Raw genomic sequence first — 22,825 nt, forward strand, 5'->3', positions numbered from 1 at the left:
AGCATCTTTTCCTGTGCTTGTAAATACCACAGAATCGTTCACTTTAAAATGGTTAATTTTGTTATGTGAATTTCACCTTGATAATAATAGTAAATAAGCATAAGACCCCCATTTGATGCTTGCAAAGCCTCCCATCATGTGACATCAACTAGGGGTCCTGACATTCCCTGAATATCTGCTTATTTTAAATCACAGTGAAAGAAACTGTGTCTCCTATTATAAACATGAAGCTAGATCCAAGGAAAAAAATGATAACCTGGAATTACAGGAGGAATGTCACTGAGCCCACATGTGAAATAGACACTCGAGACTCTCTCACCAGCCAAACCCTCCAGGTGAGCCTTCAGTGCAGATGTGCTGATGCAGTTGGTTTTCTCTTTGTGAATTTTAGGTTTTCCAGTGAAATGTGTCTCAAGTTCTCCATCTCTCTCTTCCCACTCTTTTTGCTCTGTGTGTCTCCTCTCTGTCTCTCTGTCTCTCTGTCTCTCTTTCCCCACTCCTTTTGCTCTGTGACCAGGTGTTTGGGGTAAAATAGATGTGCTATACTTCATGTGTGTGGAAGGATGTAACTGTTGTATTTTTCCACACTTACCTCAATTTTTTTTTCTCCCCTAACACAGAGGGGGAGATGGCACAGTGTAAAGTTGCCAATTGAATGTATTTCCACCTCTTTCACCCTCAAACAGTGCTCTGAGATTAACCCTGTCTCTCTGGGCTGCCCTCATGCATGTGTTCATCACCTGTTTCTCCAGCACACCCTTTGAGCTGGGTGACCTTGCAGGTAAACTGCAGGTAACCACTTCTGCCCCCGGGAAGCTTTCAGTCCATGTCGTCTCACTTCTCCAGGGACCCAGAGAGTCCCCTTCTATTGTGCCCTAAGAGTTGCATATGGTTAGATGTGAAGGTCCAAATTTCCCTGGGAAAAAAACTCAATAAGGTAGAATTAAAACTTTTGTGCTGCATAAATATACCTAGGAATACATTTGTCTGGCTTTCCTTGCTTTAAGATCACTAAAATGGTTTTGGCAGGTAAGCACCTTACCTGCATGAAGGAAATGGTGTTTTATGGCACCAGAGGGGAGGAGGGGAGATGGAGGGTTCCCCTGCTCAGGGGACTCAGAGAGGCCCAGTGATGGGGGATATTATGCATCTATTTAAAAAAAAAAAAATAACAAGGGGACTGAGATGTCAGCAGCACTGGTGGCAGCGAACTCTACTCCTGGGATGTGGATGCGTTCTCCGTGGAAGACCCTGTGCAGAAAGAAGGGACTGCTCAGAAGGCGAGGACAATGAACCCAAAGTGCTAACAGCAGAAGAACTGTGGCTAAAGAAGTTGCAGGACACTTCAGAGCTGGAAGTAGCAAAAGGAACTTTTGATGTTAATCATACAGTTGATGAAATACATGCTATGAACCTATCTTCAAGAGATGGTTTCCCAGAGTTTGGAAAGTTACTGAAAGATAAAATTACTGAATACAGACTATCACTATATTATGCCAGTTTTTTTGAAGCTGTAGTTCAAGATGTGTGTATTTCATTGAGAACTGATGACTTGAAAAGATGACCAATTCATTGTCTGGGCTTTGCAGTGGAAAATAGAAGCAAGGAAAGGAAAGCAAAGCCATAAAGAAGGAGAAAGTGATGGTCCTTGAAGGAGATTAAAAGCCCCCAAGAAAGATGATCTGGGACATGTACAAGTCTAAGACGACTGCATGTGACATTTTATCTCCTCCTGGTGTCTTCTTTCGGTTGCCCACAATTCTTCAAGATGTAGCGCAGCTTCCTTTCCTTTCAGTGCTGCCAAATGCTACAAGCCGGAATGCAGAATCTTTGTGCTGATTATTTAACCCCTTGCACTTGGGTGCTCCTGTGCATATGAGAGAACTTGGATCTTGCTGTCAAGGGGTTAAAAGTGGGAACCACAGTTGCTGCTAAATCAAAGTTTTAAAAAAAGGCTAATAATATCATTGTTGCTATCTGATTCTAATTCTATAGCAACAGTTACTAAATTGGAAACAAAGTTGCAACATGACAAAAAAATGGGTGGTATTTACCAGAATCATTCAGTAACACAGCCTTAACCATCCCTCCTTGAACTATTTCATAACTTGTCAAGAAAAGCAGTTCGCAGCAAAGGCATGTGGTATGCACCTAGCATTAAAATTGCTTTGTCTTAGTGTTGAGTGTGAGGATATTAAAATACATTGTGAATAAGACTCAGAGTGAGGACACTGTGGCTGAAAAGCCACTACCAGTTGGATACATAAAAATTAAATGACTCAAACCCTCCAACTTTGAAGCTGAAAAAGGTAAACCTCTCCATTATTGTCTTCCAAGTTGTGGAATCTTTTTTGAGTGTCTGGTTTCTATTTATCAGAATCTTTCTACTGATGGAGTGCTTCAGATTGGGGAAGGAAACTCTTTACCTGCTATAATTGCCTGACTAATTGTCTGAGAAATAAATCTCCTTTGTTCTGCTAGGCTGGATTTGACATTTCCTTTCCTTTATAAAACATGTCCAGGAAACTGCACCAGTTAATTACAGTTTGGTAAATTGTTATGTTAACAGTTATGACATCTGCAGTGCTTTATAGAGCAGTTAATTTAATCAATAAAATGAAATAAAGCAATCCCCCCAAAATTGTGGAAAAAATGTATGTCATTTTTTCCGTTTCAAACCTTAACATCCCCTTCTTGTCGATAAATTGCTTGAGTGCTTTAAGTGTTGTCTGGCTGCCTCCCTTTCCAAATCCACTCTTCCCCGCTGGCTCCCCAGTCCTGCAGCTGGGGTGGGAAGGAAGGGCTAAAATGGGGTGCCTGCCCCTGGCGACCCCCAGCCTCAAAGGGGTCCCTCCTGGGTTGTCCTGTGTGCTGTCCCTCTGTCCTTCCTCATCTGGTTTGAGGAGGTAGTGGTGCCCTGGACAGATGGCTGTTGCAAGTGAGCTTGAAATTGTTTTTCAATATTTTTCTCTGGCTGTTTGCCACTGGTACAGGAAGCCTACTGCCTTCATCATATTTGTCTTGTGTCCAGTGGTTTCCTTAAACTGTTTATAAATTTGATGCATTTGATTAATTATATAATTTAGAAATAATGCTAATTTGGCTCCCTCCTTTGCAGTAGTCTTGCCTTTTCTTGCTGTTTCATTTCTTATTGTGAATTCAAGAGGACTTTGAGAACCTTCCTTTGTTCCCAGGTTTAAAAGATTTAGTCGCTATTAATTATGATACTCCCTGCTGATGTAAAAAGACACTGAAGTTCTTTTAAATTCCTGATATTGGAAGTGTTTTCTTAGGCACAGAATTTGCATGTTCCTGAATGCCCTTTTTTGGGGGCATCTGTTGGGATTGTTATTTTTTTCTTTCATTGGCCTCACTGGTGTATTATTATTTTAACACATTTTCTTATATCATCTTTGCCTTCCTATCACAAACTCTGAAAGATCTTGGTAATGGCTCTTTGAATTCAGTTTGTGAGTATGGCATTTTGGGATTTTCTGTATTGTTCTTTCTCTTTTTTGTGCCATCATGTCATCTTTTTTTCGGAGTTCTTCCAGCTACATAAAATTGATTGGGTCTGTATTTATATATTTGCTATATGCTATGGCTGACCATCATGATACAATAAATAACAACTGTCTGGTGTATTTCCTGTATTTTCTGCTTTATTAATCTCTGTTTCATGTTTATTTCCTTTCTCCTACTGTTCTCAGGTTTGCTTTTTGATCCTTTTTCTGCTGAATAAAAAATCTAGCTCTTTTTGGGGAAGGGATTCTAACTTCTTAAGTGGTTGGTTTATTGCCCCTTCTTTCTTATTCAATATCTAAGGCACATTTTGAATAAAACTGTTGCTGAAGCAGAAGGTAAACTGGGCCTCACCTTGTACCATTTTTATCGAAATCATCTGTGCTTTGCTTCTGGTTTCCCCTTTTTCCTAAGAGTTAGTGGGGGTGGGGATAAGTTCCTTCTAATTGTTTTTTTTTTTTTTAATTCTTGGGCTTATTTTTGTATTTAATATATATTGGTTTTCATATTTTTTGTTTTGTTTTTGTTTTGTTTTTAGACTCAGGAAACATGCCAGTGCAATTTGTGCTTGGCATATGGGTTTTGGCTTTTCTATAACACCTAGTTGAAGATAAAAATGTGCAAATATCATCACTGGGAAGGAAGGCACTGCCTAATTGTAGGGGACGCGTGTAATGCGTCTGGGCTTATTCAGTCTTTCGATGCCTCTTCACTTCACCTGCCAAAATGCAAATGGGGCGTCTCAACACAGGTCCCCAAAGTTTCCTTTTTCTCCTTTGCCGCATATTTCTAACAATTGTATTTCTTCAATCATTTGCCTTCAAAGTCTATGGCTGGCATAACTTCCCGAAGAGTCAGGAACCCAGAGAGCCTGCCTCACTCTTTGCATTCTGGAAATCAGCATACAGCGGAGAGCCAGCTGATTTAGGGGAAATCACGGACACCCCATTTTTCCGAGACCTGGCTGGACACAGCCCTCCTTGTCCCCATCCGTGGCCTCGTCAACGATTATCTGACCTGTTCGTCCCCTTGATCAATCAGAACAGAAGGCTTGTTAGCCAAACTTGGGTGGAGCTTCTCTCCTTCCCCAGGACCTTGAGCTTTGGCTGTGCCAGCCTCAGCCAGAGGACGGCCCCCTGAGGGGCCCTTCCCAGAAAATGGGTGGGCTGGGGGCAAAACCTCTGAGTTCTGTCCAGTCACTTCACCCTTCCTTCCCTTGTCCCACACCCCATTCTCTGGAGCCTCGTCCACTCCTCTCTATAAAAGAAAACCCTTTTCTAACCCTTGAGTTTTCTGTTGCCAAAGCTCTCGATTGCAGTAGTCTCTCGCCTTCCAATAATCCTGCAGAATAGAGCTTCTTCTTACCTAAACACAGATTTGCTTTTTTATGACACTTGGAAGTTACATCTGCCCCTCCTCTCACTGGAAACCTTCCCCCAGCTCTTATTTTCAGTCTCCCGACTTTCTATAACTCACACTTTTTGAATTTCATTGTTAACAACTTCTGGGAGGGTTTGCTAATAGGTTAATCCGTTTCTGTTGTTGGCAAAACCGACACATTTGGTTTTGTCTTTTGTGATGGGGTTTTACACTCCCTCTGTTTGCATTTTTAAAATAATTCCAGGCTCACTCTCTTTTATCTTCTGCCTTTGCGACGTGGGTTATTTCCTTTTTTATTTTTTCCCATTGATTTCATGTGAATACTACTTTGAATATTGCCCATTTATCTTACTTTTTATATTTAAAATCCATATTAGCTCTGATTTCTGAATTCCATGCACCATCATGTCTGACCTCCCTGATTTGAAGGGGGTCCACACTTACTCCCCTGATACCAGACGTCCTATTCCACTCTAATCTGGAATTGGGAGTGTCCATGGGGAAATTGAGCCGCATGGCAACAGAAGTGTCTATTTGGGGTCTTAGAGTTGCAACTCAGGGTTCCAAGCAAGAGTTTTTAAAGAAAAAGAAGATTAGACAAGTTGTTTGTGGTTGGTGCATATTTGGGGTGCTCTACTTGTACCTCAGGTTAAATAGTTAACAGAGTACTTTACTTAAGGTTTGTGTCTGGTGTCTGCTGTCCTTGGGATTTTGAGGATTATGTTGCTTGAGGCTTTGCACACCGTGGCAGTTTGTGATTTCTGGCTGTGACCTGCCTAAGAATAAGCTCCAGAATGATCTTCTGACTGCATTTTAATCTCTTAGCCATAGAAGCTCTATTTTGTTTTATTTCTTTTCACAGGAAACAGGATGTTGTTGCCAAGCTGATTTTTTTCCACATAATATATGTTTTTTTCTTTCAAGTCTTTCTAACTTTTGTCTTCAAAGTATTACCGTGGTTACAAATATTTCAACTCTGTGGTTACAATCAATCACTATTTCAACTCCATGTGTTTAATTGCTGTAAAGCCCTGTCATGCCCCTTTCATATGGTTATTAATTTTGGCTCTGTCCAAGATACTGTTGGGGAAATATTAAAAATAAAATATCCTGCCAACCAGAAATTGCTTGCCATAAAATAATTAAAGGAAACAGGTTTATGGTTAAGTGTCTGTAAAAACAGTTTTACGGTGTCTGCTAATGAGATTGCAAAAAAGAAAAGAAATCTCACCCCTTTGCATAGCCAGGCAGGTACAATCAACTATCACATGTTAATCATCTGTATCTAAAGGAGAAAGAAAACTTGTCCTAGCTTTTCGACAAGTAGGAAGTTGCATCTGGGAGCAAAACAGCCAAAGCGATAGGAAGAGATGTCACCCTTCTTTAGGTTCACATTTTAAAGATTTCTTTGTCTCCAAGGGCTCCAGAAAAAGTATTCCTGGGAAGCAAAAGTGGGAAGAGGTTTATTCAGCTTCTAAAAAGGCTTATGTACATCTCAAAGAGAAGGAGGGATCATTCACAATTTCAGGTTCTCTAAAGCAAATGTGAAAGGAGTGTCCTTCCCTTTTGGCACTGGGGAAATTTTTAATTTAGTTTTTTGGCATTTTATATTTGGATTTACCCTTGCAATACCCAGGTAGAGTATTTTTGTGAGTCCTTACGTATTTAAGAATGTCCCTTCCTCAACTTTGATGTGAACCCTCCTGCCTTGGCTGCATTTAAATTTCTTTTGAAATGTTTTCCCTAAAAACAACTGACCCATTGTTGGCTTATGTTTAGTGCTATAAGGTCTGAAATCAGCCTGATTTTGAGTCCTTTGTGATCCTGCAAGGATGTTTAAGGAATTCTTCGTTATCTGTGTACTTTGTAAGCTTTCCTTTTGGAGTTGGCTTCTTTCCAGCCAGCTCCCTCTGCTTTTTCATATCACCTTTCATTTCTTGTTTCTTTTCTTCTGTTTCAGGATTTCAAAGCAACTGTTGCTGTTGTTTTGTTTGTTTGTTTTTCTGAAGTAAATCCTTTCCATAAGAAGGTGTTACTGTTACATCTCGAGAAAATCCCTGCCCTTCTTCGTGGTGAAGTTTGTTTTTTAGACCCTGTGGTTACATGTTTGCCCATCTCTGAAGGCGGGGTACACCCCAGGCTTCGTGTTTGCCGGGGACAGGGCATGTGAGCCCAGAATCTCCCCGTTCCCTCCTGCGTGCTTCCAGAACCCCCGTACAGAAGTTAAGCTGGAGGGCAGGGTCCAGAGTCTGGGCTGGGTGGACTGTCAGTCTCCAGGAACTTGTCTCCCCCACTGACCCCAGTCCAGGCTGCAGCCCACCCCACCTCCCATTCCCCTGGGAGGGGGACACCACAGGGAGCCCTCAGCTCAAGGGTCCCCAGCCCAGGAGAGAAGTTGAGGACCCCCTCGACTTCTGGGGTGGGGTCTGTCCAGTTCCAGGCCTGAGGATGGGGCTTCCCAGAGGGGCAGAACGGGGAATCCTGTGTGTGTGTGTGTGTGTGTGTGTTTGTGTCTGTCTGTCTTTCTAATCATGGACTTACATTACCCTCACCCCAGGGCTCTTGCAGCTTTCCTTTTTTTGTTACTTTGATGGATATTGCAGTGTGGTCAGAAGTCCCTGAGATGGACCATTTGTCCCACTCCCACCCTGATGTGCAAAGGGGTTTCCTGGCATCTTGCTAATCTGCAGTCCTAGTGGGTCTGGGACCCCCTCGTGGAGCCATCCTTGGCTAGAGTCAGGTCTAAAGTTTCCTGATTAACCTCGGGTTATGTTTACCCTTCATTGCATCTTTTCCAGGTCCAAGAGAACAACACCTACTTCTGCATATTTTCAAGCTCTGTGTTACATAGAGGCGCTATCCTCAGTGTGAACGTCATTTCTAATGGGGACACATTTCAGGAAGTGCTGATCTTTAATAACTCAGGTGGGACTTTACCTGACACCGTAGGCTCACCCGCCACCAATGCCATCAGCAAGTGGGGAGGGAGGTGGCTTAGCCTCTAAGGACTTTTGGTCCTTCTTCTCAGGCAAGGAAGGCTCTGGGGCAGTCAGTTTCTCCTGCTTCATTTACAACATCTGCTTCATGAACTGCAGCTGGTTGGCTGGCCCGGCAGCCCCCGTGGATGTCCAGTACCACCTCTACAAGTGGGACACCTGGTAAGCTGGACATCTCAGAGCTGGGGCTGGGACTGGTGCACATGCCAAACCCCTGTTGAGCCTTTTTGGATGTTACAGGGACGGGGAGGAGGTGGAATGCCCCCACTACCTCAGCAGCCCAACGGGGATGCATGTGGGCTGCCATTTCGACAAACTCTCCAAGCCAAATCGGATGGACAACTACTTCTTCTTATTGAATGGGACCAGCAGTGAAACTGCCATCCAGTTTCTGGATTTTGCTCCATTTACCGCCTATTTGAATGGTAAGAGAGATTCTCACCTTGTATTTTCTCCTGAATGGAATACACTCCCCCCAACTTTGTTGGAAGAATAAACAAAAACTCCCCGAATGAGAACAAAGGCTGTTTATTCAGCACTTGCTGCAACAAGGGCATCAACCACCATCATTTGCTTTGGGCGGAGACTCTAAGGCAGGTAGAGGAGCAGGAGAGCTTTGTGGTGGAAAAGGGGAAGAATTCCAGTTTTCCCCAATGGGAAGCTGTGGATGCTGGGAAGTTGGAGATGAGTTCACTAGAAGTGGAACATCCTATGTTTTTGGTTAGTGGTGCATAGTTGGCTTTCACTAGTCAGTCCAGAGTTGGAAGTGGGGGCAAAATTAGAGAAGCTGTCAGTAATTGATAAAGTCCTGGCTATTTGAGGGTGATTGTTATACTGATTGTGGGTTGACTTCCTGGACTGGTTGTTGCAGGTTGTGGGTGGGATTTTATGTATGGTCTGGCCATTGCCCATTTGTATATTCAGTCTGTCAGTGTGATGGGGTGCTGGGTCCTCGACCAGCTGGGGAAATCAGGGTCTATAGTCAGGGTCTGGAAAATATGCAGAGACGGAAGCAGGAAGCTCACCACTCTTTCTTGGGGTGGGATGCAAGAGAGGTATGCATAGTTATCACACATGGAAGAATCTCAGGTATGTTCTTTGCAACAAAGATGCTTTTTTCCCCAAAGTCTGCACAGCCACATAGAGGGGAGGGTTCTATTGCCCCGGGAAGGGATTTGGGGGCTTCTCGGGGTTACTGTGTGCAGAGTGCATAATGGACTCATTGGGACCCAAGAAGGTAACAAATTCCCCTATACTTTTGAGGACTCTCCAACCCCAAGCTTGGGCAATGGTGCCCCTGACCTTCATTTGCATCCTCGTGTCAAATGAAAGTGTTTCTGGAAGTCAGACTTCTAGCAGACACTCTGAACCCCACGGCCTCAGGTTCCAAAGAAACCATCCCTTGGATGGTTGTCATTTTCCGCATATGGCTGGTGCTTGGATGACTTCAGTCATCACGGCAACCAGTTCTGTTGGCTCCATGTTGACCCTGGTTGACACAAACCCCTGGGGTCATAGGTTGTCATGCAGAACGAAGAAGGAGGAGGCTCTCACCTGCTAGCAAGATTGTCTGGGAACCTGGCCATGTGTTTGCAATTCTGCAACATGGAAGCAGTGGTGGGTACCTGTCCAAGAGGGCACACCTGTACCATGGAGAGGCTGTCCTAAGATGCACTCTCAGCTTACCTGAGTGCTCACTGCCCCTGCCCAGTGGCCTTTACTCTCTCATGCAGAAAAAAAAAAAATGGGGCAAATTACTGCTAAGATACACTCCCCTAAGTCTTCCATCTAACTGACCCTCTACACTGCAGATTTATAAGTAACTCTTTGTACATTCACATTTTTATTTTAGAAAAGTATAACCCACCACCAAACATCACCATCAGCTACAATGGATCAAATCACATTATACAGTGGGACAATCCCAAGATGAGATTTGATATTAACAGTCATGTCTTATACTATGAACTGGACCTCCAAAAAAAGGTAATGACCCCAAAGCTTTGTGATGACTCTACAGTATGTGTTTTCACTCATTCTCCCATGTGGAATTGAGTCCTCGTTATAGAGAGCATAATTCCTTGTCTTCCCTGGAAAGTTGTTTTCTGTCAGTTCATTCACCCTCTCTTTGCCATGTAAGTGCTATTTGTTACTTTTTTGTTTGTTTGTTGAATAATTTTCTATTGTATCCTGGACATTGTAGGGACACTGATTCTTGTGAGGCACTGGATTCTGTTATCTTCCTCTGAAGAGTGCTGATATTTGTTTTTAGTAGATAGTAAACCTGATTGGATTTGAATTCTGTCTACCCCATGGAGGACAGTGGTTGAAACACTCTCAGTTCTCTCAGTGTTTGCTACTTTTTGATGAAGGGCAATGTATCTATTTTTCTTTTGTTGTTTGTGCTTTTGGTGTCATAGCTGATTAACCATTGTCTGATCTGAGTCACAAAGGTTGATCCTTGTGTTTTCTTCTAAGAGTAAAATAGTTTTAACTCTTATATGCAGGTCTCTGATTCATTTAGAGTTAACTTTTATATATGGCATGAGGTAGAGGTCCAAATTCATTCTCTTGCTTGTGGCTATCCAGTTGTCCCAGCACCATTTGTTGGAAAGACTGTTCTTTCCCCATCAGATTGTCCTGGCACCATTGTCCAAAATCTATTGCCTTGAATGTGAGGGCTTCTTTCTGGACTCTCAATATATTCCATTGGTCTATATATCTGTCCTCAAGTCAGCACTTGACTGTCTTGATTCCGGCAGCTGTGTAACAAGCTTGGAAATTGAGAAGTGTGAGTCTTCCAACTTTGTTCTCCTTTTCCAAGTTTGTTTTGGCTATTTGGGGTCCCTTGCATTTCCAGATGAACTTTAGGATCAGCTTGTCCAATTCTACAAAAAAGAAGCAGTTGGGATTTTGACAGGGATTGCACTGAATCTGTAGATCAATTTGTGTGTCTCACCATTTTGACAAGGTTAAATCTTCTAATTGCTGAATATAGGATATCTTTCTATTCATTTAGATCTCCTTTAATTTCTTTCAACAATGTTTTGTTGTTTTCAGTGTGTGTCCTCAACTTCTTTGGGTATTTTGTTATTTTTTGATGCTATTGCATGTGGAATTGTTTTCTTAATTTCATTTTTCAGATTGCTCAACAGCAGCCCATTCATTACTCTTTGAAACACAACCTAAAAGTACCTTGGGAAAAGTTCACTCATGAGAAGTTCACTAGATGCTTCCCTAAGGTTTCAACCTGTGCGCACCTTCCCCTCCTCCACCCCTCTCTCCCTACCCCTAGCACCACTCACCATAAGGGGGCTTTGGGGAGCCTCAGATCTGGACTGGGGACTTTCCACCACTCACACAACATGTCCTTTTCCCCATGACAACATCAGCGGTGGCCACAGGACCTCAACTTGCCCCCCAAGCTCACAGTGAGGGTGGACACTAACGTTGAGCTCGTGCTTGCCTCCCTGAACTCCTCGTAGCATCACAGGTGACCTAGCACAGGCGACCTCACAAGGTGATGTCACACAGTTGATCTCGCACAGGTGACCTCCCACAAGTGATCTCTTACAGGTGACCTCGCATGGTTGACCTTTCACAGGTGACCTCCCACAGGTAACCTCTCACACATGACCTCACACAGGTGACCTCTCGCAAGTGACCTCACATAGATGGCCCTCAAACAGTTGACCTCTTACAGGTGACCTCTTACGGGTGACCTCACATAGATGACCTCACACAGGTGACCTCACACAGTTGACCTCTCACAGGTGACCTTTCACAGGTGACCTCACAAAATTGACCTCACGTGATTGACCTCACACAATTGACCTCACACAAGTAACCTCTTATTTGTATTCTCATTCAGGTCATCTCTCACAAATGACCTCACACAGCTGACTTCATACAGGTGAACTCTCACAGGTGACCTCACATGGCTCACCTAGCCCAGATGACCTCACACAGGTGACCTCACACAAGTGACATCACACAATTGACTTCACACAGGTGACCTCACATGTTTGACCTCACTCAAGTGACCTCTCACAGGTTTACAGACATCCTGACACAGGTGTGTCACTCAAGTGACCTCACTCAGGTGACATGTGGTGCACTCCTCTGTTCAGCCACCTTCATTCTGCCCTGCACTGTTCACACTCCAGCCCTTGCCTCCCCGTCATCTGAACCACAGCTCACACCTGCCCCTGGCACCCTTTCTTCTCCCTGTAGCAGGGGCTATCACTGAGGTAGACTGACGTGCTTAAACACAGCCCTCGCAGGTGTACAGATATGCTCTGGGCGCCAAGCCTGTCAGGCACCACTGATTCCCAGGTGCCAGGGGCAGCTTCTCCTCCATGGGAAGCTCCAGTCCCTCTTTACCATGGGCATCCCTTACACTTCCAATAAGTGCATGTGGAAGAGTGAGTGGGTGTCACTTCTGAGCTGACATCTCCTTCTGCCATGTTCAAAAGTCCACCTAATGCAGAACTCGATGCTGTCCTGGGCTCTCTCCTCACTTTCCTCACCTGTCCAGAGGCAAGTCTGCAGGAGCGGACTTAGTATGCCGTGCCCACAGTGCAGTCGCTGACTGGTTTCCTTTTCTGTCTTTTTCCAGGGCATCTCCCGAGACCCCGTAAGTATTCCTTTCCGACATCCCACCCTTGGCGCGTAAAATATGTCCAGGAGCCACCCCCGCCCCCTAGGTTTGCCTGGCTGTGGTTTGCTGGAAAACACATTTTCCTTCACTCGTCCCTGACTCAGCTCAACGCACTGGTCACTGTTCCCACAGTGGACAGCGACATCCCTGGACGTCCTTGTCTGGCTCTTCAGCTCCACTAGAGGGTGGCCGTGCACTTTCAACCCTGCAGGTGCTTTCTGTCCCACCACTGGGGGTGGGATTGTGAGTTCCATGTGGGGCACAAGCTCTCCTGGGCATGCAGGGACCACCTGTCAAATGCCAGGGGGACTGGAGAGAGGATTACAAGCGGTCCAAAGGTGTCTTTGGAAGCCAGCTTTGGGGAGATATTTTTCCAACCTGGACCTCACCTACCACTCAGATGTCTGGGCTACATCCCAGTGCTGACATCCTAGAACCGAGAAGCATAGCATCCCACTTCCCATGGGGTTGCTCGCTACACTGTCTTGCCCAGAAGAGGCCGAGAGGAGTTTCCCTTGGCTGCTAGCGGAGGATCTCCACCCTCTTCCTCAGTTTTCATCTTGATGGGCTGGTCCTGCAGCTCCCCACGGGCCCCCACACCCACCCCACAGGAACCTGCCTCCAGGTGAGACGGAGGGTCAACATAGCATGGGATCCGCTGCGTATATGAGAGAGAAACACAGCTTACGAAAGAAAGGAGTTTAACACCAGCTGTATGCATAGTCAGAAAAGAAACCGTGTCCTGTGAGTCAAGAACAAGAAGTCAAACACGTTTGTTAGACTTCACAGTCGTGCAAAGTGATTCCACGTGTGCAATCCCTGTCAATGCTAATAAAGGCGCACCTGGTCTCTAGCACATCAGCTGGAGGGTTGGGACTCAGTCTGTCACATTGGACCCTGGCTCTCAGAGAAACCCTGTCCCCTGGAGGTGTCATGATGGATGGTTGGAGGAGAGTGGATATCGTCTGTGCAGAGACTGCATCAGGGATGCTGGCAAGCTCAAGCTCACGCAGCAGGGAACAGCCCAGCTCTGAGCACACAGCCCTGCTGGGATGCATTTGGACTGAGTCATTCCTCTGGAGGGGGAACCCCCTTCCTCTTACAGACTGCCAGCCCAGCTCCCTTCTCCCTCCCCGCTGCCTCTCCCAACTCACGCTGCCCGGGACCCTGGGGTGTCTGGCTCCAGTGTGGATAGAGAGGGGTCATGCCCAGGAGGAACCGGGCCAGACCAGCAAGGACATGCCAGATGCTCAGGTTCAGATGCCAGCCCTGCTGCCCAGAAACCATGTGGCCTCCGCAGGGTCTGGGGCCCCCTGGGCTCCTTACTGTGAGATCAGAACAACCAGAGCTCCCATTCCCCCCAGGTGCTGGAGTGCTGCCCAAATGAGGATAAGTGCACAGAAAGCCGTTGGTACCACACATCCTTTGCACATAACAACGGCACTTCTTGTCCTTTTTGGAGGGTGTGCAGACTCTGAGTGTGCAGGGAAAAGGGATAAAGGGGCAGGACTCACCCACCCAGGAGTCAGGGTCCCTCCAGCATAGAGTCACGGTGCTCAGAGAAGGGGTGACCCATGCCCCGGACCCCACAACCAGTGCTGCTCCCACTTTGGCACCAATGAGCTTCTCACCTGCAGCAGGGGCTCAGCAGAGACTCATTTCTGTTCAAGGTTTTCCAAACCGGAGCTGACACAAATGTATACCTGGTGCCGAGTTCTGACGCTACGGCAGAAAACACCCTGAGAATGCGTGTGAAGCACCTGCGCAGCAGCATCTGGAGTGATTGGAGTGAGGTGCTGCATTTTGGTGAGTGCCCGGCACCTGGGAAGGTCTGCGGAGGCCCACCTGCACCCCTTCCCCAGGCCCCCCGTCGCCTGATCCCAATCATTTGGGGAAATACGGCAGAAGTCTCTGTCCTTGACAAGTATAGGTAGAGGTCTGTGTGAGGTCACTTGTGTGAGGTCACCTGTGAGAAGTATCTATGTGCATTCACCTGTGGACGTCATCTGTGTGAGGGACCTTGTGAGGTCACCTGTGGAGATCGCCTGTGTGAGGTTCCTGTGTGCATTCACCTGTATCGTTCACCTGTGTGAAATCCTGTGTGAGGTCACCTGTGCAAGGCATCTGTGTGAGTTCACCTGTACGCATTAACTTTCAGAGATCACCTGTGGAGTTTGCCTGTGTGAAATCACCTGGGTAAGGTCACCTGTCACCTGTGTGAGAGACCTGTGTGGAGTCACCTGTGTGCATTCACCTGTGGAGGTCATCTGTGTGAAATCACCTGTGTGAGGTCACCTGTCACCTGTGTGGGGTCACCTGTGTGAGGCATCTGTGTGCATTCACTTGTGTATGCTCACCTGTGTACGTTCACCTGTATAAATTCACCTATGACAGGTCACCTGTCCCCTGGGTGAGGTCACCTGTGCCCTGTGTGAAATCACCTGTGAGAGGTCACCTGTCCCCTGGGTGAGTTCACCTGTTCCCTGTGTGAGACCTGTGTGAAGTCACCTGTCACCTGTGTGAGGTCACCTGGGTGGGGGTGGAGTGACGGGTGCCCAGAAGGTGGTGCAACACAATGTGGTTCATGAGGCCACGTTCAGGGTCCTGAACTTTAATTAAAGAACAGACTAACTTTGGAAAGGCTTAGAGTAGGGGATGATGTGACAGATTACTTCAAGGTGTGAAGACCTCTCAGTCTCAGTTGTTCACACCTGGCTGGACACCAGGATCCCCCGCAGAGCTTTCCAGAATGCCCCATAGAGGGTCTTACCTCTCAACATTGTGATTTAAATGGCCATGAGTACACTGAGAGGGAGAGGAGTAAGGGGTCAGGGTGGAGCTGGGGGATGGGGTCAGGGTGGAGCTGGGGGGATGGGGTCAGGGTGGAGCTGGGGGATGGGGTCAGGGTGGAGTTGGGGGATGGGATCAGGGTGGATCTGGGAGATGGGGTCAGGGTGGAGCTGGGGGGTGGGGTCAGGGTGGAGCTGGGGGATGGGGTCAGGGTGGATCTGGGAGGTGGGGTCAGGGTGGAGCTGGAGGATGGGGTCAGGGTGGAGCTGGGGGGTGGGATCAGGGTGGAGCTGGGGGGTGGGGTCAGGGTGGAGTTGGGGGATGGGATCAGGGTGGAGCTGGGAGATGGGGTCGGGGTGGAGCTGGGGGGTGGGGTCAGGGTGGAGCTGGGGGATGGGGTCAGGGTGGATCTGGGAGGTGGGGTCAGGGTGGAGCTGGAGGATGGGGTCAGGGTGGAGCTGGGGGATGGGATCAGGGTGGAGCTGGGGGGTGGGGTCAGGGTGGAGTTGGGGGATGGGATCAGGGTGGAGCTGGGAGATGGGGTCGGGGTGGAGCTGGAGGATGGGGTCAGGGTGGAGTTGGGGGATGGGATCGGGGTGGAGCTGGGAGATGGGGTCGGGGTGGAGCTGGGGGGTGGGGTCAGGGTGGAGCTGGGGGATGGGGTCAGGGTGGATCTGGGAGGATGGGGTCAGGGTGGAGCTGGAGGATGGGGTCAGGGTGGAGCTGGGGGATGGGGTCAGGGTGGAGCTGGGGGGATGGGGTCAGGGTGGATCTGGGGGATGGGATCAGGGTGGAGCTGGGGGGATGGGGTCAGGGTGGAGCTGGGGGATGGGGTCAGGGTGGAGCTGGGAGGATGGGGTCAGGGTGGAGCTGGGGGATGGGGTCAGGGTGGAGCTTGGGGGATGGGGTCAGGGTGGATCTGGAGGATGGGATCAGGGTGGAGCTGGGGGGATGGGGTCAGGGTGGAGCTGGGGGATGGGGTCAGGGTGGATCTGGGGGATGGGATCAGGGTGGAGCTGGGGGATGGGGTCAGGGTGGAGCTGGGGGATGGGGTCAGGGTTGGGGTCAAATAGAGCTGGAAACCCCACATCCTCCCAGATCTGAGATGCTGGGGTCCATCATAAAGTGGGGTTCTGTAAGTATGACATCTCTACTACCCCAGAAAGGGCTCCTGAGAGCAGGAAATGCCTGGAGCTGACAGCCTGTGAATGTGGTTTTGATGAAGCACTGAAGGTCCCTTCTCCCAGGGAAGTTGGTAGAACAGCACCAGGTTGAGACAGACCCAGTGTCTGTTTCCAGGGGCCCCTCCTTATGCATTCCACGGCTAACAGGGGATGAGCTCTCCATGCACCTGCTGAATGCCTAAAATCTACACAGGTGGCCCACTCCCCTGAAACAATCCCCTTCCCCCATCTCATGTGAGCCTCCCTTTGCTGAAGCAGCTGGCAGGTCAAATTAGAGTCCAGGAAAGAAAGCTTCCTCTGCAATAATAAAAGCTTCTCTCCCACCCTTGACATTTCACAATTACACATTCATTCCTTTGGCTATGACACTTAGGATGGTGTTTTAAGCAAATATCCTTTGGAGAAAACATATGTTGTGTATTATTAGTTGTGCCCTTAAGGTAATGTGTTTAGTGGCTTCTCTCCTGCGAGCAGGGCATGGAGAAGGCAGGGACAGAGTAGGGATGGATGCAGGACCAGGAGAAGGACACATTCTCTGGGGTCACTGGTCTTCCCCTCCACCCTTCACAACTCCCTCTGGTCCCTGTGTCTTGAGGTTCTCTTCTCTCCTCCAGCCCTTCCTCCCCTTCCCACGTCCCCACCCCCCAGTGTGATAACTGGGGGTTGATGTATACATATACCTAACTGACCCCAAGCCACTGTGACCCTCTGCTCCTCTTCCCTCCAGGTTTTGAAGAGCAGGGTTTTGGTGGCACCACAGCTGTGATCGTGCTGGTGGTTGTGGCAGCAGCAGTGCTTGCTGTGACTCTGATGTTCCTCTTTAAAAGGTAACCTCAACAGCCTCCTCAATGATTCCTCAGCCCACAGCTGGGGGCGACATTGAGCTTAACTTGGCTCGTGATCCTACCCATTCTATCTGCGATATATGCCCCAAAACTCGGGGCTCTCTCCCAATGGTGAGGCCGTGGATGAATTTCAGTTTTGTGCAGGTGTGTGTGTGTGCTTGTGAGTCCCACGCTTTCTATACTACACAGTCATTATTTTGTGCCTGGAAGAATTATTGCACTTTAATCCGAGGATTTTGATAACAGTATTATGATGTGCACAAAGCCCATTGGTGCCCAGAAGACGTGCTCTGGGGCCCCTGAAGGCCAGTGCCTGGAGCTCAGCAGACAGTCAGGGGACTGCCATGGGCACACGAGACTTCTGATGGCACAAACGGGAATGATAATCAGTGCTCTGTTCACCCCACCACACGGGGGAAGCAGGCAGCTCATGCTGACTCCACCGCTGTGGGGTGGGGGTTCTCAAGCACAGATGGGCATCCGCAGCCAACCTGGAGCCCAAAACCTGGCTGGAGCTCTCACGGGCTGTCTCGTCCATGTACACACAAGCAGCCCTCCAGGAGGAGCCTCCCGGGCCATACCTGGAGCCAGATCCCTTGACGGACCCTGGCACAGAGCTGGGTGGGCTGTTGTTGCAGGATGGGGGAGATGGGGGCGTGGGAGATGGAATTCCTGAGGAAGTCTCAAAAATCAAAGCACCTGGAGGCCCTGGAGGACACTTGAAAGGTCTTGGTGTGTGTGTGGGGGTGGTGCCTGGAATTACCTGGAGGCATTCAAAAGGTCCTGGGGTGCTTGGAGGCCATGGGGTCCCCTGGAATGGGAGTGATTGGAGATCTCTGGATGTACTTGGAAGGTCTGGGGGTTCCTAGAGGGTTCTGGGGGTGCCTGAAGGAGCCTGGGGGCACTTGCAGTCCTGGGGTGTTTAGAAAGCCCTGGGGGGCTTGGAGAGCCTTGAGGGTCCCTGGCCTCCCAAGTGCTTCCTGAGCAGAGAGCACGAGACGTTCGTGTTGCCCTCCTGGCTGAGGAGGGGCAAATCTGGGACCGGCAAGGTGTCTGGCTTTGTCTTCTTGCTCTGGGTTTGCTGATCCCAAGTGGGGAGGGGTCTCGTCTGAGACGGTGGGTGGGAGGAGGCTGAGCTACGTCAGGACGCCACCCTCATCCCAGCTGTCCCTCCAGGTGTCCCGTCCAGCAGCCACTGCCCCCCACTGCACCCTCCTCTGGAAAACCAGCTCCTGCAGCCCGCAGGAAAACGCCCTCAACTCACCCGTTATTGGCTGGACGAAATGCAAACCTGCGTGACGTCCAGATGAAAATGGACTTGTTGCCAGTTGTTTTCTCCTTGCTGGTAAAGATTCCAGGGCTCTGGGACAAGCTTGCAAAACATGTTTTCCTGTCTCGTGTTTTTCCTTTCTCTCCAGGTACTCTGTGAAGCAAAAGCTTTTCCCTCCCATTCCGCAGGTGAAAGGGGAATTGGTTGGCGTTTTTATTCAAAATGCAGAGGTGAGTGGACCCCTCCCCTTTTCACCTCCTGAGACGGAACTACCCTCTGTCCTTCCTCCTTTGTGGCATTGAGAGATTAACCTGCTCTTACTATGCCCAAGTACTGGCACGATGGAGCCCAACTCTCTGATCATGACTGAAAAATTCCCTCACCGTCTACTGGAATGACTCGTCTGTGCAGGTGGGGTCTTCTCCCTTTTGGGACAGGCTCTCTTGGGAACTTTTCTGCCCAGTCTGCACCCACCAAGAGGCAGAGCCTACACTTGTGTGCCTCTAATGTGGCTGTGACCCCTTGGAGAACCCCAAGGTGTCCACTGAGCCAGGAAATGGACCCCAAATACAAATCCTTCCTTTGCTTCCTAAAAGCAAGTGGTTGGCTTTTGTAGACTTCCATTTTTACGTGGGACCCAAGTTTCCCTGCTGGTCCCATGCGGGGTGAGTTTGTCATGGCATCCAGAATTGTGGGTTCACCAATAAAATTGACACATGGCTATAGTCTGCTGGGACTGGCTTAGCATGGCTCCAAGTCCCATCTGGAAGTCATGGCTGAGACATGGAGACCAAGGAATGGGCAAGTCAAGCCAGCTCTTCAAAGCATCCCATCCCAAGCTGTTCCAGTTTGCTAGAGCTGCTGTTATGCAAACTACCAGAAATGCATTGGCTTTTATAAAGGGGACTTATTAGGTTACAGCTTTATAGTTCTAAGGCCATAGAAGTGCCCAAACTAAGGCATCAACAAGAGGATACCTTCACTGAAGAAAAGCTGATGGCATCCAGAACACCTCTGTCAGCTGGGAAGGCACGTGGCTGGTGTCTGCTGGTCCTTTGCTCCTGGGTTCTGGTTTCAAAATGGCTTTCTCCAAAATGTCTCTGGGCTTCTGTGTCTCTTAGCTTCTGTCTCTCAGCTCCTGTGCATCTTTGCTTGTTCTCCCAGGGCATTTCTCTCTAAGCATCTGGGTGTTCTCTCTTAGCTTCTCCAGGGCAAACTCTGGGCTTCATCTCTTAGCTTAGCATCTCCAAACGTCCTTCTGTCTGCATCTCCAAGTGTCTGGCATCTGTGTGAGCTCTCATCTCTCTTAAGGACTCCAGCAAACCAATCAAGACCCACCCTGAATGGATATGATCTAATCAAATGTCTCACCTACAGTTGGGTGGGTCACATCTCCATGCAAACAAACTAAACAAAAAGTCCCACCTTAATCAAAAGACCAGTAAGTCTGCCCCCACGAGGTTGCATTAAAGAATATGGCTTTTCTTGGGGACATAATATATCCAAACCAGCACACAAGCCTGTGTTCTTTGCTCTGCACAGGCAACCCTCAGATTCCTTCCAGGCTTCTGGCTCTCAAATGTGGGGTTTTTGAGTCTTTGAAATGCCACTTCCTTAAGGGCTGGGGGATGCCGGGGTGGAAGGGTTGAATGGAGCTACTGATTCTCTCCCAGGTGTGACTGAGAACTTGCGGCTGGTGCCCAACACTCAGGCTCGCTGGGAGTGCCCCCCTTAAACTCAGGGTGGTCCCCCATCTTCTAAAATAACCCCACAATCGGTCCATCCAAAGGCAGTTGGGGAAGGAAGCAGTGTCTGCTCCTGGGTCTAAGGGAGGCAGCAGGAGCGTGACAACGAGGTCCATCTGTTCTGAATCGGAGCATGTCTGTCTGTCCTGGGAGAGCACTACTGTCTGCCTGTCCATGTCAACTTCCAAGCATCTCACAACTCCGTGAGCAGCTGAGGTTTCTCCCTTCCTTCCTTCCTTCCTTCCTTCCTTCCTTCTTCCTTCCTTCCTTCCTTCCTCTCTCCCTTCCTTCTTTCCTTCTTCCTTCCTTTTTTCCTTCCTTCCTTCCCTCCCTCCTTTCCTCTTCTCTTTCTCTTTCCTTCTTTCCTTCCTTACCCCTCCCTCCATCCCTTCCTTCCTTCCCTTCATCCCTCTTTCTCTCCCTCCCTTTCTCTCTCCCTCCCTCCTTCATCTCTCCCTCACTTGCTTGCTCTCTCTCTAACAGCTTTATTGATATATAGTTCCCACATCATACAATCTACTCATTTAGAGTGCACAGTTCAGTGGTTTTTAATATATTCACAAAGTTGTGCAGCTATCACCACAATTTTAGGACCTTTTTGTTACCCCTGAAGGAAACCCACTACCCATCAGCTTTCACTCCCCCATTCTGCCTTCTTCCCTTCTGTGAGCAGCCACCAACCTGCTCTCTGTCTCTATGGCTTTGCCTGTTCTGTACATTTCATAGACAAGGAACCATGCAGTTTATCTTTCCTTCACTCAGCATAATGGGTTCAGGGTTCATCCACGTTGCAGCATGCATCACAACGCCATTCCTTTTCATGGCTGAACACTATTCCATTGTGTGGATTGAGCACATCTGTTTATCCACTCATCGGCTGATGGACATCTGGATGTTTCTACTTTTTGACAGTTGAGCATAACGCTGCTACTCACTGATGTTTTCCTGATGTCAGAACCGAGGACATAGCTGTCCATGGTCCCAGCTGAGTGCTTTCTTCTCTCTCTCAGATGGCCTGGGAAGGTGCCTGTCATCCTCCAGATGCCCAGGAATCGGAAGACGTCCTCACCGTGGAGGACACGGGATGATTTACAAGGGCTGAAGTTCACCCTCCACTTCTGAAAATACCACTTGTCTCCATCATTCAATGGGCGACTTTCAAAATCGTGCTATTTGTGAAAGGTTTTTAACTAGCTTTGTAGCAGTATCACCCAAAACCTGCCCAATAGCTTCTATGTGAGCCTGGTGGTGGAATAGATACCATAAAATTAAGCTCCAGAGAGGGGTCTATGGGAAAAAATGTACCTATTGCAAATTATGGACTGTAGTTAACAGTAGTATTTTAATATTCTTTCATCAACAGTAACAAATGTACCACACCAATACTATGAGTCAATAATAAGGGGGAAGAAGGGGTATGGGAGGATTTTGGATTTCTTTTTTATTTGCATTTCTTTTCTGGAGTAATGAAAATGTTCTAAAATTGATTGTGGGGTTGTATGTGCAACTATGGGATGATACTATGAGCCGGTGATTGTATACGTCAGATGGTTTGTTTGGTGTGTGAATCTATCTCAATAAAAATGCCTTAAAAATATTAAGCCACCTATTGCCCTTCAAATGCAAAGTGTCACACATTTGCCTGCAGCAAATACTCAAAGAAGTGTGCATCGAATCTGTGTGCTTTTCTATTTATTTAATTTGAAGTCTGCAGATCACTGCTGGCGAGAGAGCGAAGCAATGAGCCCCCCAGGCTGCCAGTGAAAGTTGGCATGGTCAACCTCTCTGAACAAGAATAATGCCCAGGAATATGGGCCAAGATGTTGAACACGGGGCAGGCTGTGCTCCAGCACCTCACTCCCTTACTCAGGAAATCAGAAATGGGAGCAAGAGTGTGTGTGCAAAGAGTGGCTCTGCTTCATCTGCAACAGCACAATTTGAAGGAAAAAAAAACAGACAAGGGAGAAATGGCTAAATAAATGATGTTTGGTCCCAACAAATATGCATCTATCAATTATCAACGTCAATAAATATTGAGACAACCAGGTTCTAGAACAACCTGTGAGTCCCCCTTTGTGAGTATTTATGCACTAGAAATTCTTGATGGGGCATTCCAAACCGTGAACTAGGACAATTGTGGGTGGGAGGGGTATGGGGGAGAGGAGAATGTTTTCTAATAAATATACATCTGCATTATTTAATTGTTATATATTTGTGTTACTTTATTACTTTTGTAATTCCTTTTTAATTGTCACATTTATTCCCCCCCCCATTTCTCTCTTTTTTTTCCTTTAAGTTACCCCTACTAATATTCTTTTGGTGTTTAATTGTCAGATTTATTGTAATTACTTTTTAAAAAGCTATCTCCATGGCCACCACCATGGAGGGGCCCCTTCCTTGTAGATGTGAAAATAGAAGGTCGTGGTGCAGGGC

At 47.8% G+C, this 22,825-nt stretch overlaps 1 protein-coding gene across 1 annotated transcript; it reads left to right on the top strand.

Annotated features, from left to right (window-relative positions):
• Window positions 1-723: 723 nt before the first annotated feature.
• Window positions 724-22,516, top strand: CSF2RA (colony stimulating factor 2 receptor subunit alpha). Its single transcript, XM_037824587.1, has 11 exons — window positions 724-792; window positions 7,701-7,827; window positions 7,931-8,060; window positions 8,139-8,323; window positions 9,751-9,884; window positions 12,517-12,534; window positions 14,229-14,364; window positions 14,717-15,024; window positions 17,260-17,359; window positions 18,796-18,877; window positions 21,403-22,516. The coding sequence occupies exons 1-8, from the start codon at window positions 724-726 to the stop codon at window positions 14,845-14,847; spliced, it is 930 nt and encodes a 309-aa protein (XP_037680515.1). The 3' UTR covers window positions 14,848-15,024; window positions 17,260-17,359; window positions 18,796-18,877; window positions 21,403-22,516.
• The last annotated feature ends 309 nt before the right edge of the window (window positions 22,517-22,825 follow it).

This window comes from Choloepus didactylus (assembly GCF_015220235.1).
Source record: "Choloepus didactylus isolate mChoDid1 chromosome X unlocalized genomic scaffold, mChoDid1.pri SUPER_X_unloc1, whole genome shotgun sequence".
NCBI classification, from domain to species: Eukaryota; Metazoa; Chordata; class Mammalia; order Pilosa; family Megalonychidae; genus Choloepus; species Choloepus didactylus.